General features: G+C 36.3%; 1 protein-coding gene across 2 annotated transcripts in view; it reads right to left on the bottom strand.

The window, feature by feature from the left end:
• Window positions 1-18,371, bottom strand: part of GC (GC vitamin D binding protein) — a 42,606-nt gene that overhangs the window by 10,047 nt on the left and 14,188 nt on the right. For both annotated transcript variants that reach the window (XM_029234840.1, XM_029234841.1), the window contains exons 2-11: window positions 13,510-13,579; window positions 12,797-12,929; window positions 10,496-10,707; window positions 9,227-9,359; window positions 8,837-8,931; window positions 5,322-5,451; window positions 4,094-4,296; window positions 3,004-3,133; window positions 2,479-2,576; window positions 839-971 (exon numbers count right to left, since the gene is read on the bottom strand). In XM_029234840.1, the coding sequence (XP_029090673.1) occupies window positions 839-971; window positions 2,479-2,576; window positions 3,004-3,133; window positions 4,094-4,296; window positions 5,322-5,451; window positions 8,837-8,931; window positions 9,227-9,359; window positions 10,496-10,707; window positions 12,797-12,929; window positions 13,510-13,579 (1,337 nt within the window). The remainder of the gene's footprint in view (window positions 1-838; window positions 972-2,478; window positions 2,577-3,003; window positions 3,134-4,093; window positions 4,297-5,321; window positions 5,452-8,836; window positions 8,932-9,226; window positions 9,360-10,495; window positions 10,708-12,796; window positions 12,930-13,509; window positions 13,580-18,371) is intronic.

Here is an 18,371-nt window from a genome sequence, read left to right as displayed (position 1 = left end):
AACAAAAATTCATGTAAGTTCTTGAAAAAATTCTTTAACTTATAGAAAGGGACTTCTAATTGGCATTAAATCACTGGCCTAAGTAGTATTAACTTTTTTTTTTTTAATTAATTAATTTTTTTGCGGTACGCGGGCCTCTCGCTGTTGTGGCCTCTCCCGTTGCAGAGCACAGGCTCCGGACGCGCATGCCCAGCGGCCATGGCTCATGGGCCCAGCCTCTCTGCGGCATGTGGGATCTTCCCGGACCGGGGCACGAACCTGTGTCCCCTGCATCGGCAGGCAGACTCTCAACCACTGCGCCACCAGGGAAGCCCCGTAGTATTAACTTTTACACTATAGTTAAATTACTTTTATGTAAAAGCAAACATGATGGGTCCAAAATGGATCATAAATGTTTCCTTCCCAATAGACAACAAAACCAACAATAGTTAAATCCGGCCAAAAGGGATACAACTTAATATCATGAACTTTAGAAAGAGGTGAGCAAAGGAAGATACTATTTTGGTATGGCATAGAGTTGTTCTTAACCCTGCCTCTATACTGCAGAAATAGAATGGGTGAGACATCAAAATTCTTGGAATTGTCACTAATACCTCCAAATTAGCTGTAAAGTGAAATGGAGTGCTCTCTTTATCTTTTTTGACTATTCTAATATAGCATTCTGAAATGACTGCTGGAGAATAATGGGTCAAATGGAGGATGTAAACAAATGGATTACTGCATCTGAAAAGGCCAACAAAACATTTCTCCATCAGGCAATCAGTAACAAATGAGTAAATCTTACTATATAAGTTCTTAATACTATGCAGTGGTTAAGTAGAGGGTTAAATTTTCTTACCTCTGAATTGCAGTAGAGAGGAGGTGAGTTTATAGAACAACACTTGGAGGCAAAGTCTGAGCGCTTGTCAACCAGCTCTTCGAGTTCTGTCTCTGTGGCATCAGGCAGTTTTCCTCTTAGCCTCTCTGCCAGTCTGAAAGGCCAATTTTATGTGAAGTTTTACTAGATGTGTTTTATAAACACGTCTAGTGCAAAATGATAGCCACTTCAGATCTTTAGCAACAAAAAAGGAAAATATAGTTGCCCTTCTTAAGAAAACTTAATATCTGTGGGATGATTTTTAGTGCCTCAATTTGAGATTAGAAAGTGAAACCTGTCTCTTTAGATCATGAAAGTAAACATACAAACTGTTGCTGAATTTGAATTCCCGCCTTTCCCCTTTCATTCGCTCATTTGCATCAATCAGCATGGATGACTTCCTCCTCTATCCTCCCTGACCTTTCATCTTCTCTCAAGTTCTAGATCTCAAACTCCTCAAAGAATACTTCCCTTAGAGGACTTTGTCACCTTCATGTATTCTCCCTCATTTTATGTAATTTTCCCTTCAGCTTGCCTACTTCTCAACTAGCTGTACTAGAAAACACAAAAAAGGTTAGAAACTTTGGCTCTTGTTTTTAGCTCTACTATTAACTAACTCTCTATCTCCCTTTCAAGACGGTGCTAGGGTCTGAATTCTCTTGATTCTCTCCCAGTTTGATTGGTCTATGATCTTGGTAACTCTCTACCCTCATAATGGTTTATGACTCAGCCTGGTTTACGACTTTCTCCAAGAAATACTTGCCAGCCCACTCAGTAGTGGGATTGGGAAGTAGTAGAGACCCAAGTTTATCTGGAGTTGGGATTAGTAAAATGGATACAGGGAAAGGACAAGAGGGTGAGGGTGACTAGCCTGCTTATAAAAGCGTTATTGAAAAGAGTTGGTTCCAGCTGGGAGGGAAAGCAAGTCAGACCAGAAGGAACTCTGGTAGGATAGGGAGAAAAAGGGCATGTATGGGATTGTAAATACCTAGACTCAATCGTTTCCATCTTCTCTACTTTCAAAACTCAAAATGTCAATTTTACTGCATTAACATTTTTAATGTATTGAGATTATATAAATTATCACTCAGTTGCCCCGTGTAATCCTGGAGTTCAAAACTGTTGGCAGAGAACTTAATCTTGCATTATCTGTAACATTCTATAACGCCTCCATAATCTATTAATTATGTAATTTCCTGTTAACTGGGAAATAACCATTTTGAACTTAAGGATTTCACAGCTTTTTTTCTTTTAGAGCTTTGTTAAGGTAGACTTCATGGGGGTCACTGAAGAAGGTGTCATCCTTTTGGGATTCTTTATAAAGGTCTTTTTGTGGGGTTGTATTTGTGCTTGCTTGATCTGTGTTGTTCAAAATGATTTGAAATGAATCTAAGAAATTAATCAAGTTGAGAATGATATGATCTTCTCAACAGAGATTTTCCAGGAAGCCAGTAAAACTTTTTATTATTATGGCCTATTATTTTAGTGTTAACACTTATTTATAAAGAAATGCCTTCCTTTTTGACTTAGCACATCTAAAGTCTTCAACTCTTCTTCAAATAGCAGTACTGGGCTACTATTATTGATAAATTTGGAGGAATCAGCCAGAACAAGTCCCTTACTTTTTCTTGTACTCCGTAAATGTGTTTTCTGAATAATCGGCACACAGTTCTTGTCCCTTTTCAATGAAAGAAGATAGTTCTCTCGTCAATTGAGGACCCTGTAAGAAAACAGTTATTTGTCTTGAAACACTGTCCAGGGAGATGTTAAATCAGAACTCCATGCAATGTATCAAGATGAGTGTTTATTATCTATTATCAGATATTGGCTAACATTTTCTACGTAAGACCAGATTGTAAATATTTTAAGCTTTGTAAGTCCTATACAGTCTCTGCTGTACCTACTCAACTACCACCATGGCAAAACAGCCATAAACAATAAGTAGAGCTATATGCCAATGAAACGTTATGAACACTGATGTGGGAGTCTTATATAATTTTCATGTATAATATTACTATTTTTAGGGCATTTAAAAATGTAAGACCATTCTTAGATCACAGACACCAGGCCAGATTTGCCCTATGAGCTGCAGTTTACCAACCCTTGATCTATAGCAAAGTTGATAAAGAAAATGTAGCACATTGTACCTTAGCATTGAAACAGGCAGTAGAGTCTTCAGAGTGGCAGCATTCATCAAGGCTTTTCAGGGTTGGCTTAAGTATTTTACTGAGGAATACTTCTGGAACATGAGTCTTCCTACTTAGATCAAACGTATACCTGGCATGAAAGAGAAAGGAGATAACACTCTTTAACAATGGGTAGATTTGTGTAGGCATGTCATGTTTTGAAATTTGACATCTATTAAGGCAGAATACCTGCCTTCTTAATTAAAAATAAGATTTAATTAAAATTGACTCCAAATCAACAGGTTTGAAGTTAAAATCAATATTCTCATTTGAATGCAAATTATTAACAGTTGCTTTGAAGCTATTGTAACTAGTTAATTTAACTTAAGTAAAATGCTGTATGTACTACATATAAATTTGTTTATATATTTATATATAAGCAGATCTACTTCACATGCCTATGGAACTGTCCTTTATGCAACTATAATACAATGAACCCTATATAAAGCATCAAGTGAGTAACTTGGGTAGCTTTTCTGTGAAAGTAGTTTGTGTAAATTCTTCCATTGTCTCTTCCCATTGTTTATGCATTTATAAAAACAAAGAGGGGCTTCCCTGGTGGCGCAGTGGTTGAGAGTCCGCCTGCCTATGCAGGGGACGCGGGTTCGTGCCCCGGTCCGGGAAGATCCCACATGCCGCGGAGCGGCTGGGCCCGTGAGCCATGGCCGCTGAGCCTGCGCGTCCGGAGCCTGTGCTCCGCAACGGGAGAGGCCACAGCAGTGAGAGGCCCGCGTACCGCAAAAAAAAAAAAAAAAAAAAAATGAGTACTTAGACAAATGTAAATTAGTTTCAATCTAAATTCAGTCTAAATCCTGCTCTCTAATACTGGTAATTGATTTTAGGGCCTGTTGACTTAATTAAGAAATATTTTTACACCTCAAGTATGCACGTACTCGTAGTTCATGCAACTCAGTATACGCAACCAATGGTTTATTTTAGTTCTTAGCTGGAGGAAAACAGATAAAGGCTTACTATTTCTTCCCATTTTAATTTCTTTGTCACTTAATGCTAGTGAATATCAATACTGTCAAATTAGATCAACCCTACTTACTGATCCAGGACTTTGGTGTTTCCTTTATCACACACATCTTTGTTTGTGGGCAACTTGACATCTGGTAGGTCAGGGTTTTGGGCAGCTGGCATGAAGTAAGTGCACACAAAAATGTCCATGGGTGTTCTTTCTTGACAACAGTCCTTAAACTTAGAATTCTTTGTGGATAAGTTGTCACAGATTTTTACTGTGTACTCAGGCAGCTACAAAAGCAATTGTGAGTTTGTGCATTGTTAGTTTCCTAGTTAGTCTAATTAAAAATAAGGAAGGCTTACAAAAGTCAGTGTGAATGCTCTTTCAAGGTACATTGGTAGGACATTTGCGGAGGGCAGTTTGTCAATGTGTACTAAGAGCCTTAAAGTATACAATCTGATTTCCACGAATTTACTCTCAGAAAATAATTATGGGTGAAGGGAAGATTTAGCTATAAGGCTATTAAGGGCAGCATTGCTTAACATATTAAACTGAAACAACCTAAATCCAATAAAAGGGGACTGGTTAAATAAAAAGATGGCATATCTAGGTAGATTAATGCAGCATATGCAATACATACATAGAGTCCCACTTAGCCATTATAAGTCAGGTTATAGAAAAACATCTATGGACATAGACAGGTATCCTTAATGAAAAAAGGCCAGGTAACAAAGTATCTATCTCTAAAGAGGTCCACAGACACGTAGTGACTTTTATTTAAGTAACAGTTCCAATTTGTATCTACTTGAAAGGATTATATAAATGGAAGGTGAGAAATTTGGATGACTATCAAATTTTAATAGACATAACAAAAACATTAGACACTTTAAATAATGGTTGTAGTGTTGTCTCATAGAACAGATAATGAATGATGAAATAAATAATTTCTATCTGTACTGTGCAATACTGAGCATTTGAAAAGTGGCTAGTGTTACCAAAGTTGAAGTTTAAACTTGTTTAATTTAAACTTAACTATACATGACTAGTAGATCTGCATTGGGCTCTGTAGGTAGAGTAAGGTCTTGGGAATCAGAATGTTGTCCTTGTGTGTGGACTTTGCCACTTGCTAGTTGTATGACTTCAAATTATTAAACCTTGCTAATCTTCTGTTTCCTCATCTGTAAAACTGAGTTAACAATATATTTAAATTTCATAGGATACATATGAGGATTCATTGAGATGATGCAGATAAAAAGCAGCTTAGGAGAATGCCTGCCACTCAGTATGTGGCTCATGTTAATGATGATTTTCTTACCTCCTTAGCCATGCAGTCCTCGGAGGCAGACTCACAGCACTTGGAGAGGATTGTGGTAATACCTTCAGCCAGTGGCAAAACATCCTCCAGATTTGCAGTAGGCACTTTTTGGGCAAATTTTATGAGATGGCTAAACAGTTAAAAGTGAATTAGTAGCTTACCCATATTCTCAGTTTTTTTGGTTTCATTATGAACACAGAGTCGGGAGGAGTAATAGCATAATTTTAATTCCTCAGCGGCTGCATAGAGCACAACTGCTATGTGATGGATCCTTTGTGCAGAAGTCACTATTCAGAATTCAGTCATCCCCAATGAATCTTTTCATATTTTCAGTACTGATATAGAGCTTCTATGTGGCCAGATCTACGTAGTTGAAGAACGCCTTTAAAATGTTAGATCTAACGTATAGCTGATTCACTTTGTTATACAGCAGAAACTAACACAACATTGTAAAGCAATTATACTCCAATAAAGATGTTAAAAAATAGTTGTGATAAAAAAATGTTAGATCTAAAATGGCAATAAATAAAGCACTAATGTCTATTCATAAGGCCAGCGCTGTGTTTTTGTGACCCCTCATCGTGTTTAAAAGTTTTCATGAGTTCATTTAGAAACTACAGATAAAAGAAATAATGAAGACCTATAGCCCTAGACCACAGAGTTAATAAATGTTGATGTTTTGATGTATTACCCTGAAGTATTTTATAAGGCTTACAAGGTATCTTATAAGCGATTATGCTCTGCTATACCATTCACCTATTTTCCTTTTTCACTTAATATATCAGGAATAGGTTCTATATCATTCTTTTTAAATTGCAGCAAAAAACATAAAATTGGCCATCTTAACCATTTTTAAGTTCAGCAATGTTAAGTATATTTACTTTTATATAACAGATCTCTAGAAATTTATCTTGCAAAATTAAAACTCGAAACCCTTAAATACTGCCCCCTCCCCACTGATCCACCCTCAGCCTTTGGTGAGCTTCTACCTTTTTGCTTTCTTTTTCTATGACTTTTATTACTTTAGATATTCTATATGAGTGAAATCATACAGTATTTGTCCTTTTGTGACTGCTTATTTTGCTTAGCCTAACGTCCTCAATGTTCATCCATGTTGTAGCATGTAACAGGAGTTTAAGACTATATAATATGTAATATAGGTATGTATTGTATGTATGTATCACACATTATCCATTCATCTGTCAGTGGACATTTGGGTTGCTTCTACCTCTTGACTATTGTGAATAACGCTACAGTTAACATGGGTGTGCAAATATCTCCTTGAGGTTCTGCTTTGAATTTCCCTGGATATATATGCAGAAGTGAGATTGCTGGATCATATGGTGACTCTATTTTAAAATTTTTGAAAAACCTTCATACTATCTTTCACAATGGCTGTACCATTTTGCATTCCCATCAGCAGTGCACAAGGATTCCAATTTCTCCATATCCTTGCCAACACTCATTTTCTGTTCTTTTGGTAGTGGCCATCCTAATAGGTGTGAGATGATATCTCATTGTGGCTTTGATTTGTATTTCTCTTATGATTAGTGATGTTGAATATCTTTCCACTTACATATCTCTTGTTGAATCATCTATTCAATTATTTTTAATCAAGTTATTTTTTGTTGAGCTGTAGAAGTTCCTTACACATTCTAGATATTAAACCCTTATTAGATAGATGACTTGCAAATATTTTCTTCCATCCCATAGATTGCCTTTTCACTTGGTTTTTTCCTTTAAAGTGCAGTAGTTTAAGCTTGATGTAGTCCTGTATATCTAGTTTTGCTGTGACCTATGCTTTGTTGTCATTTCCAAGAAATTGCCAAATCCAATGGCCTGAAGTTTATTCCCTGTGTTTTCTTCTAGGAGTTTTATAGATTTAGATCTTTAATCCATTTTGAATTAATTTTAATGCATGGTGTAAGGTAAGGGTTCAACTTCATTCTTTTGCAAGTGCAAATCCAATTTTTCCGCACAATTTGTTGAAGAGACTTTTTTCTCAATCATGTAGTTTTGGCACCCTTGTGGAAAATCATTTGGCCATATATATATTAGGGTTTCTATATGAGCACTCTATTCTTTTCCACTGGTCTCTCTGTATCTTGTTATGCCCATACCACAGTGTCTTTATTACTGTTGCTTTGTAATATGTTTTGAAATCAAAGTGTGAGACCTCCAACTTTGTTGTTCTTTTTCCAGATTGTTTTGGCTATAAGGAGTCCCTTGATATTCCATATGAATTTTAGGGTGATTTTTTTTTTCTGTTTCGGCAAAAAAAAAAAAAAAAAAATGCCATTGGGATATTGATAGAGATTACATTGAATCTGTAGATTGCTTTGGATAGTATGGATATTTTTACAACATTCTTCCAATCCATAAGCATGAAATATCTATTTGTAGTTTTGATTTCTTTTAGCAATACTTTGTTTTCAATAAATATTCTTTTAAAATATAATTATAACAAACTGTATGGCATTCTCTCATAAATGGATATATCATGATTGATTTAAATATGCTGTATTAGGAAATATCTAAGTTTTTCATATTAAAAAAAAAATGTGGCAGCAATGTTTTTAGCTAAATCTTTGTCCACACTCAGTGATAGTTCCTTGGAGTAAATTCCTAGACACTAATGCAAGTATAAATTTATGATTAAGACATATATGTATATTGTTATAGGGGGTTTTATACTATGAATTCCTATGCTCTGCATGCCAAATACTCTAAATGCAAGGAAAACTAAAGGGAAGTTTTAGAGAAGATGCCATTTAGTATTTCAGTAGTTCTAGTGGAAGATTATTTTTAAAGGACTTGTGAAAGTAGTTTCTATGCCCTTTGGGGGAACCTTAAGATCTGGTCCCAGCATGAATTCTTTCATTACCATTAGAGGAAAACACTTGTGGATCAGAGTAAAAGGAATTAAAGAGACTCTAAATACTGAAGATATAAAGCTGGCAAATCTAGATGTCTGAGAAGTTGAGGGAAGTGTAAACATAGAAACTGTCAAAATTGTGAAATTAACAATAGCCATACAAAAATAAAATGAAGCTTATAAACAAAGTAAGTAATTAGAATAAATTCATGAAGCTTAAGAGATGTACACTATAGAGCACAAAGCTTCATATAACAAGAATTCAGGAAGTTTTTTCCCAAGGAAAACATAGGCAAAGCAAGTAACACGTGATGAATAAAAACGATTGTTTTTGCTCATGTGTTTGTAATACATGCTAATATGAATACTGAGGAGATAATTTCTAGTGGTCTACCAGTCTTCCCATATGAGCATATGGAAAAGGTTGATTAAAATCAAATTATGGTTTAGAAAATTTTGTTCCTTATTCATATTTTGTGTAGAGAAAAGAAAAAATAACTGGGCCCTACTTGAGGATTATCGGAGCATAACACTATGGTCTGTATCTTCTATTACAAACATTTTCTTAGAGAATCCTAATATTATGGATCAATAGTGCAGAAACAAACAGCTATACATGCTGATGGTGCTAAATCTTTACCTGAGCCTTGATTTCTCCTTCCCATAAGCAGAGTATTGTGAACAGATTCTATTTGACATTGTGGTGAGAAGTGATAAATGTTTAAGCTGAAGTCTCTAGAAAATAAATGAGAGAATGTCATTAGATGGTCAGGATCCATTGAAAGCAGTGTGCAAGAATGGCCAAAAAGAGACCATTTGGACTCCTTTTGATGACTAGAAAACTGAATCCTGACCAACGGAACTTTTTCCCCAGAGGTGATCGTGTGTTTTTTCCAATTAACAAAATACGAAAGAGGCATTTTAAAAACGTTTATGGATTCCAGAATCGGAATCTTTCTAACATTATTTGAAAGGAACGGCATTAATAGAAGAAGAAGAAAAAAGAACTATGTAACAAAATGACACTTACCTCTTTCAAAAAGCATACTGTTGGGTTTGGTGAGGTACAGCACAACCCTACCATGGAGAGAGAACTCTTGGTGTAACTGACTAATAGTGTCAGAGGAGCTTGTCCATAATTAATGGAATATTCATACATAAATCTGTGGGGGGAAAAATAGGATTGGTCAAAACATTTGTGGGAAACAGTCTTTTTCAGAAGTATTTTGATGGAAAAAGGGTGCATGTTAGTTGATAGTTATAATATCTAAAAAGCACTAGGGATTTAGAGAAAGGGTTATAATACTAGTCACTTTTAATCAATATCTTCATTTAAAAAATCGTTTCTAAATTTCCACGTAGATTACTTGGAAGGGGTCATTTATCCCTTTATTCCTTTAGCGTCTGCCATATGCATGGCCTACGGTAGCTGCTTATTAACGTTGGTGAAAAAAATTGAAATGAAGGTAATGGAATTATCTTTCATTATCTGTTTATTCTAGACAATTGCTGTGTATAGGCTTGTTTGTTGAAATTATTTTAATTTTTGTGAGCATAAGCCACTAAGTGTCTAAAGAGACTGAGATCTTAGGCAAAATCCTCCCTGAATTTACAGGGATGGGCAAGCCAACCAACTTTTATGAAATCACGACCTAGATTTCATACTCCTAAGCCAGTTTGAATGATGTTGCTTTTGACTTCTGTGTGTGTATATATATTTTTTCTATTATCATAATTTTTTTCCAATTTTATGATCTTCTGAGAGTAAAGAATCAATATATAATCGGCTCTTCGTGAATGTTAAACAAGAAGGTAAAAGTAATATGTCCACTAATGTGGTACAACAAGTGTCATGTTCACAAGTGTTTCTGGGAATGTACTGTAAGAGTGAAAAACTGTTTATTTCTTGTGCTCTACTGGAAATTAAATACTTGTGCACAGCAATAAAATTCTATCAGATGGAGTATGCAAGGATCCTTAACATAAGAGGAATCACAACAGCTGCTGTCAAATATTTGAACGTGTCATGTGGACAGGGGATCCAAGTGAGTCTGCTTCAGATACTAGAACTAGGATGAGAGAGGGTAGACGTTTGGGAAAGTTGACTTCATCTCCATCTGCGAAAGCTATTTGTAATAGGCACTTACAGAGATGGGATGTTGTGGGTGATAGTCAAGTTTTCGTTATTGGTAATTGTCCCGGTTGCGGTACAAGAGGTGTTTATATAGAATAGGGGGTTAGATTAGACATGTATGTTATTTTATGCCCTGAAGTTTTACATATGATGAAAGCAGCTTACTGATCAGCAAACCCCTTGGGATCTTTCCTGAATGCCTCACAGATCTCATCATTTGTTGGCTCTACATAGGTAGGAAATTCTTGTGGCTGGTGCTTCAAGGCAGCCATACAGAGTTTCTTTTCAAGGCCCTCTTTGGTGCAGCACTCGGGAGTTCCTGGGTGCACTGGGAATGGAGAGTCACTTTCACAGGACTTAGCAGACAATGCTGAAGTCTAGAATGAGAAAAGAAAAGTAAACTCACATATGTGCAAGTTTCCAGGCTTATAGTTCTCCATTTAGTATAACATCTTAGTCTTAAATTTTAAAATTCTCATTAGTAACAAACTGGCCATGACAAGCTGCATTATTCTAGTTATAGGCTAGTACAGGGTCTTACGTTAAGATTCAGAGTAGGACCAAAAGAGAACCTTCATTAACAAGTTAACTGTACAGGATTGCAGCTGTTAGAGGTTTGATCCTCTAGTACAGTGTTTATCCACAGGGATATTAACATCTCTAAGGATGAGGGAGGTCATTTGAAAAAGCTCCATTGATTCTGATGTGACCTCCCATCTGTATTCTGTTCTAAATACCACTAAGAGTGGGGACCTCCCTCTTCCCTCCTCTCCTCCCTTTGTTAAATGAACAGGCTCTTAATCCTTGACTGCTTTTGTCTTCAACATTGATTTGCATTCTCCTACTCAATGGTTCTTTAGCCTGCTTTTGCATCAGTGTATAAAAATAAGAAATGCCAAAAAAAAAAAAAAGAACAGAAAAAAAGAAATGCCTGGGCTACATAACACAGAAATTCTGATCAGTAGGTCAAAGATGAGGCCTGAGGGCCTGTTTTTTCCCCAAAGTCCCAAAGTTTATTCTCCTATGCATCATGGGTTGAAGCACTGGTACAACTTAATTTACTGCCTCAACAGTGGTACATAGATACGTGTGGGCGGACTAAGCCCATGGTAAGAGTACCACCAAAGCAGTTGTAGCAACAAAATGTTCTTTTTGGAAAGAATTTGATACCTGGAATAAAAATGTGGAATAGAAATAGTCCCATGGAAATAGAAATAAGTCCATGGAAAAAATTGGGGATTTACATGGGAAAATGATTTTGACATCTTTACAGTTATTTTATAAGATATCTTTTGAAGATAAAACTTCTAAAGATCTTTCCTATCGATGAAGGAAAGCAAAGCAACATGATGAATCATTTATGTAAACCAAAAGTAAACAGTGAATCTTTTCCCATTTCTTTCCCTGGCAACTTTCCTATTTTTCCTTTTTTATTACCTCCTTTCAAATAAAAAAATTTACAAAGAAAGTAAAATGTTTGTAGAAAAAAATTGCTTTGTAAAGCAGGAAAATGGTGTTATCCAAAAAATGTCAATGCTATCTCTGTTCTTATGATCTGTCTCTAACAATCTTGGATGGGTTATGACCAAACATTTCTGGTCAAGGGATGGGTTAGCAAATACGTAAAACAAAATGGAAATAAAAATGTGTTCTGTTTTTTTGATTGTAGTTGGTAGTTTGCTTGTTTATTTTAAGATAGTGCAGAAGGTTGTGTTGAAATGACATATTATTTGTGGAGTTGTTGGTGGGAGAAAACGATAAAGTTCTTAGAATGTAGACAAGGTCCAGGTAAAGAAATTAATAGGTAAGAGTCATAGAATATATTCTAATTAGATCTTTGGAGCATTGTGTCTGTTGGCTAACTGTTGAAGTCTTGAGCAATGAGACATTTGTCTGTAGAGGCCTTTATCAAGATGCAGCTAAATGTCATTTTTATTCTTCCTGATGACAGTATCAGTAAATTGCTAGAAACGCCTGTAGTTTCACATTTTTCAGCTGTTGTCTATATTTTGAAAACTGTCATTTCAGCATTTTTTATTTCTGCATGTATACTCTAAGGTAGAAAACGCAGAACTGTGTGTGTATATACAGGGCAATTTTTGAACCCCCAAATAACTTGAAACCAACACTAAGTTTTTCCAGGGCACTTGGTACCAGTCTTGGCATGATACAGGTATGGGTATTGGTAGGCTTCTAAGATACACAGAATATATTAGAATTATTTCAAGAGGTCCATGAATTAATAATACACACCCCAGTTTTCTCATTTGAACCTTGTAGGACTAATGGGCAGAATTGGTTCACTATACCAGAATAAATTTGGGCTCTAGGATAATAGACTTTGTATCTCCCTCAAACTTGGAGTAGGTGGGTTGCTGTCTAAAATTTCCCCAAGATATGATGTAAAGGCCTGTCTTGACCCCCTTCTATGGGCCAGCATAGACACGGCCAACCACACAATCCTACCCTGTTGTCATAACAGTCAGGGTCGGCCCCCTCAGCACAGCAGGCTTCTGTCAAGGAGACAACTTCATTCACAAGATGACTGATCTGTTCAAAGGTAGCACTGGGAAATTTTCTGCTGTATAGGACCATTGACCTGAGGAGAAATGGAAGTCAATGTATGCAGAATTTTTTAAAGTTTTCACATTTGCACATATTTTAATATGAAATCTATTCAATTTTTTAGTGGAATATTGCACCCATGTTCTTGACTAATGAAAATATGACATTGGCTTTAAAAATAAGTTTATCTGGAACAAAGATGCATCTTGTAACAGTAGAACTTGGGTTTGGGAGTTCCATCAAACCAGCCTCATGTTCTTTCCTCTCTCAAGCCTCCCCAAATGAACCTTTCCTTTACCTTGCTGCCTTTGTTTGCCAGCGTCATAGCATGTACTATTTGCCTTTTAATTCACCTTAGAAAACTATGCTTACTTGTTTTCTCAACTCATTAGTATACTTGTAACAAATTCTTAGACCATATTAACAATAGTTCAGCTGGAATCTTTGGATGTCCTCCATTTGCCTGACATCTCTGCCCACTTTGACCCTGGGGCTCTATCCTCTTAATCTTAATGGAGATCAGTTCAGTCCCTGACACAGAACTGAAGATACCTCACACTTAGCTTCATTCAAGGTCAGGTAACTAGGAGAGTGAGCAAGTACCTCATACTTACAAAGATGTGAAGTCATCTTTTCCCAGGCTGGCGAGTTCCTTGCAGACTTTATCTTTCTCATAATCTCGACCTAGGAACCAGAAGTATATATTAAAAAAGTATCTTTTTCCTTTTAAATGAATGTTGCATTAAATGTATATATACAAAGGGATCTTCCACATGACTCATCAATGGTGAAAGTAGCATTTTTCTCAATACCTATATGCAATTACACTTTTTGACAATGGATCAAAATTTGATGGCATACTATAAACTTTAATGAAAATTAAAGAAACAAAATAAGAAAAAGAATTAACTGTAGGGGGCAGACAACAGAAGCAAGAAGAACTACAATTCTGCAGCCTGTGGAAGGAAAACCACATTCACAGAAAGATAGACAAAATGAAAGGCAGAAGACTTTGTACCAGATGAAGGAACAAGATAAAACCCCAGAAAAAACAACTAAATGAAGTGGAGATAGGCAACCTTCCAGAAAAAGAATTCAGAATAATGACAGTGAAGATGATCCAGGACCTCAGAAAAAGAATGGAGGCAAAGATCGAGAAGATGCGAGAAATGTTTAACAAAGACCTAGAAGAATTAAGGAACAAACACCTAGCAGAATTAGAGAACAAACAGAGATGAACAATAACTGAAATGAAAAATACACTAGAAGGAATCAATAGTAGAATAACTGAGGCAGAAGAATGGATAAGTGACCTGGAAGATAAAATAGTGGAAATAACTACTGCAGAGCAGAATAAAGAAAAAAGAATGAAAAAAATTGAGGACAGTCTCACAGACCTCTGGGACAACATTAAATGCACCAACATTCACATTATAGGGGTCCCAGAAGGAGATGAGAGAGAGAAAGGACCCAAGAAAATATATGAAGAGATTATAGTTGCAAACTTCCCTAACATGGGAAAGGAAATAGCCACCCAAGTCCAGGAAGCGCAGAGAGTCCCAGGCAGGATAAACCCAAGGAGAAACATGCCGAGACACATAGTAATCAAATTAATAAAAATTATTGAAAGCAACAAGGGAAATATGACAACATACAAGGGAACTCCCATAAGGTTAACAGCTGATTTCTCAGCAGAAAATCTACAAGCCAGAAGGGAGTGGCATGGTATGTTTAAAGTGATGAAAGGGAAGAACCTACAACCTTGCTGGATGTAATATCCAGCAAGGATCTCATTCAAATTTGACAGAGAAATCAAAAGTTTTACACACAAGCAAAAGTTAAGAGAATTCAACACCACCAAACCAACACTACAACGAATGCTAAAGGAACTTCTCTAAGTGGGAAGCACAAGAGAAGAAAAGGACCTACAAAAACAAACCCATAACAATTAAGAAAAGGGTAATAGGAACATACATATTGATAATTACCTTAAATGTGAATGGATTAGATGCTCCAACCAAAAGACACAGGCTTGCTGAATGGATACAAAAACAAGACCCATACAGGTGCTGTCTACAAGAGACCCACTTCATACCTAGGGACACATACAGACTAAAAGTGAGGGGTTGGAAAAAGATATTCCATGCAAGTGGAAATCAAAAGAAAGCTGGAGTAGCAATACTCATATCAGATAAAATAGGCTTTAAAATAAAGACTATTACAAGAGACAAGGAAGGACACTACATAATGATCAATGGATCAATCCAAGAAGTTATAAGAATTATAAATATATATGCACCCAACATAGGAGCACCTCAATACATAAGGCAACTGCTAACAGCTATAAAAGGAAACTGACAGTAACACAGTATTAGTGGGGGACTTTTAACACCTCACTTACCACAATGGACAGATCATCCAGACAGAAAATTAATAAGGAAACACAAGCTTTAAATGACACAATAGACTGGATAGAGTTAATATTTATAGGACATTCCATCCAAAAACAGATTACAGTTTTCAAGTGCACATGGAACATTCTCCAGGATCACTTCTTGGGTCACAAATCAAGCCTTAGTAAGTTTAAGAAAATTGATATCATATCAAGCATCTTTTCTGACCACAATGCTATGAGATTAGAAATCAACTACAGGGAAAAAAACCATAAAAAACACAAATACACGGAGGCTAAACAATACGTTACTAAATAACCAAGAGGTCCTGAAGAAATCAAAGAGGAAATCAAAAAATACCTAGAGACAAATTACAATGAAAACACAACAATCCAAAACCCTTGGGATGCAGCAAAAGCAGTTCTAAGAGGGAAGTTTATAGCAATACAAGCCTACCTCAAGAAACAAGAAAAATCTCAAACTATCTAACGTTACACCTCAAGGAACTAGAGAAGAATAAACAAAACCCAAAATTAGCAGAAGGAAAGAAATAAAAGATCAGAGCAGAAATAAATGAAATAGAAACAAAGAAAACAGTAGCAAAGATCAATAAAACTAAAAGCTGATCCTTTGAAGGTAAACAAAATTGATAAACCTTTAGCCAGACTCATCAAGGAAAAGAGGGAGAAGACTCAAATCAAAAAAGTTAGAAATGAAAAGGAGAAGTAACAATGGATACCGCAGAAATACAAAGCATCGTAAGAGACTGCTAAATGCAACTCTATGCCAATAAAATGGACAACCTGGAAGAAATGGACAAATTCTTAAAAAGGTATAAACTTCCAAGACTGAACCAGGAAGAAATAGAAAATATGAACAGACCAATCACAAGTAATGAAATTGAAACTGTGACTAAAAATCCTCCGGGCTTCCCTAGTGGTGCAGTGGTTGAGAGTCCACCTGCTGATGCAGGGGACACAGGTTCGTGCCCCGGTCCGGGAAGATCCCACATGCCACAGAGTGGCTGGGCCCGTGAGCCATGGCCGCTGAGCCTGCACGTCCAGAGCCTGTGCTCTGCAACGGGAGAGGCCACAACAGAGAGATGCCCATATACCGAAAAAAAAAAAAAAAAAAAAATCTTCCAACAAACAAAAGTCCAGGACCAGATGGCTTCACAGGTGAATTCTATCAAACATGTGGAGAAGAGCTAACACCTATCCTTCTCAAACTCTTCCAAAATATAGCAGAGGGAGGAACACTCCCTCAATCTATGAGGCCACCATCACCCTGATACCAAAACCAGACAAAGATACTACAAAAAAAGAAAATTATAGACCAGTATCACTGATGAATATAAATGCAAAAATCCTCAACAAAATACTAGCAAACAGAATCCACCAACACATTAAAAGGATCATACACCATGATCAAGTGGGATTTATCCCAGGGATCCAAGCATTCTTCAATATACACAAATCAATCAATGTGATACACCTCATTAACAAATTGAAGGAAAACCATATGATCATCTCAATAGATGCAGAAAAAGCTTTTGACAAAATTCAACACCCATTTATGATAACTCTCCAGAAAGTGGGCATAGAAGGAACCTACCTCAACATAATAAAGGCCATATATGAAAAACCCACAGCAAACATTCTCAATGGTGAAAAACTGAAAACATTTCCTCTAAGATCAGGAACAAGACAAGGATGTTCACTCTCACCACTATTATTCAACAAAGTTTTGGAAGTCCTAGCCACAGCAATCAGAAAAGGAAAAGAAATAAAAGGAATACAAATTGGAAAAGAAGAAGTAAAATTGTCACTGTTTACAGATGACATGATACTATACATAGAGCATCCTAAAGATGCCACCAGAAAACTACTACAGCTAATCAATGAATTTGGTAAAGTTGCAGGATACAAAAGTAATGCACAGAAATCTCTTGCCTTCTTATACACTAATAATGAAAGATCAGAAAAAGAAATTAAGGAAACAATCCCATTCACCATTGCAACAAAAAGAATAAAATACCTAGGAATAAACCTACCTAAGGAGACTAAAGACCTGCATGCAGAAAACTATAAGACACTAATGAAAGAAATTAAAGATGATACCAACAGATGGAGAGATATACCATGTTCTTGGATTGGAAGAATCAACATTATGAAAATGACTGTACTAACCAAAGCAATCTACAAATTTAATGCAATCCCTATCAAATTACCAATGGCAATTTTTACAGAACTAGAACAAAAAAAATCTTAACATTTGTGTGGAGACACAAAAGACCCCGAATAGCCAAAGCAGTCTTGCAGGAAAAAAATGGAGCTGGAGGAATCAGACTCCCTAACTTCAGACTATGCTACAAATCTACAGTAATCAGGAAAGTATGGTACTGGCACAAAAACAGAAATATAGATCAGTGGAACAGGATAGAAAGCCCAGAGATAAACCCACACACCTATGGTCAACTAATCTATGACAAAGGAGGCAAGGATATACAATGGAGAAAAGACTGCCTCTTCAATAAGTGGTGCTGGCAAAACTGGACAGCTACATATAAAAGAATGAAATTAGAACACTCCCTAACACGATACCCAAAAATAAGCTCAAAATGGATTAGAGACCTAAATGTAAGATCGGACACTGTAAAACTCTTGGAAACATAGGAAGAACACTCTTTGACATAAATCACAGCAATATCTTTTTTGACCCACCTCCTAGAGTAATGGAAATAAAAACAAAAATAAACAAATGGGACCTAATGAAACTTAAAAGCTTTTGCACAGCGGAGGAAACCATAAACAAGGTGAGAAGACAATCCTCTGAATGGGAGAAAATATTTGCAAATGAATCAACGAACAAAGGTTTAATCTCCAAAATATATAAACAGCTTACGCAGCTCAATATTAAAAAACAAACAACCTGATCCAAAAATGGGCAGAAGACCTAAATAGACATTTCTCCAAAGAAGACATACAGATGGCCAAGAAGCACATGGAAAGCTGCTCAACATCACTAATTATTAGAGAAATGGGAATCAAAACTACAATGAGGTATCACCTCACACCAGTTAG

Source organism: Monodon monoceros, unplaced genomic scaffold (assembly GCF_005190385.1).
Source record: "Monodon monoceros isolate NGI ecotype Baffin Bay Population unplaced genomic scaffold, NGI_Narwhal_1 Super_Scaffold_20, whole genome shotgun sequence".
Lineage (NCBI taxonomy): Eukaryota > Metazoa > Chordata > Mammalia > Artiodactyla > Monodontidae > Monodon > Monodon monoceros.
This window is presented reverse-complemented; position numbering and strand designations above follow the sequence as displayed.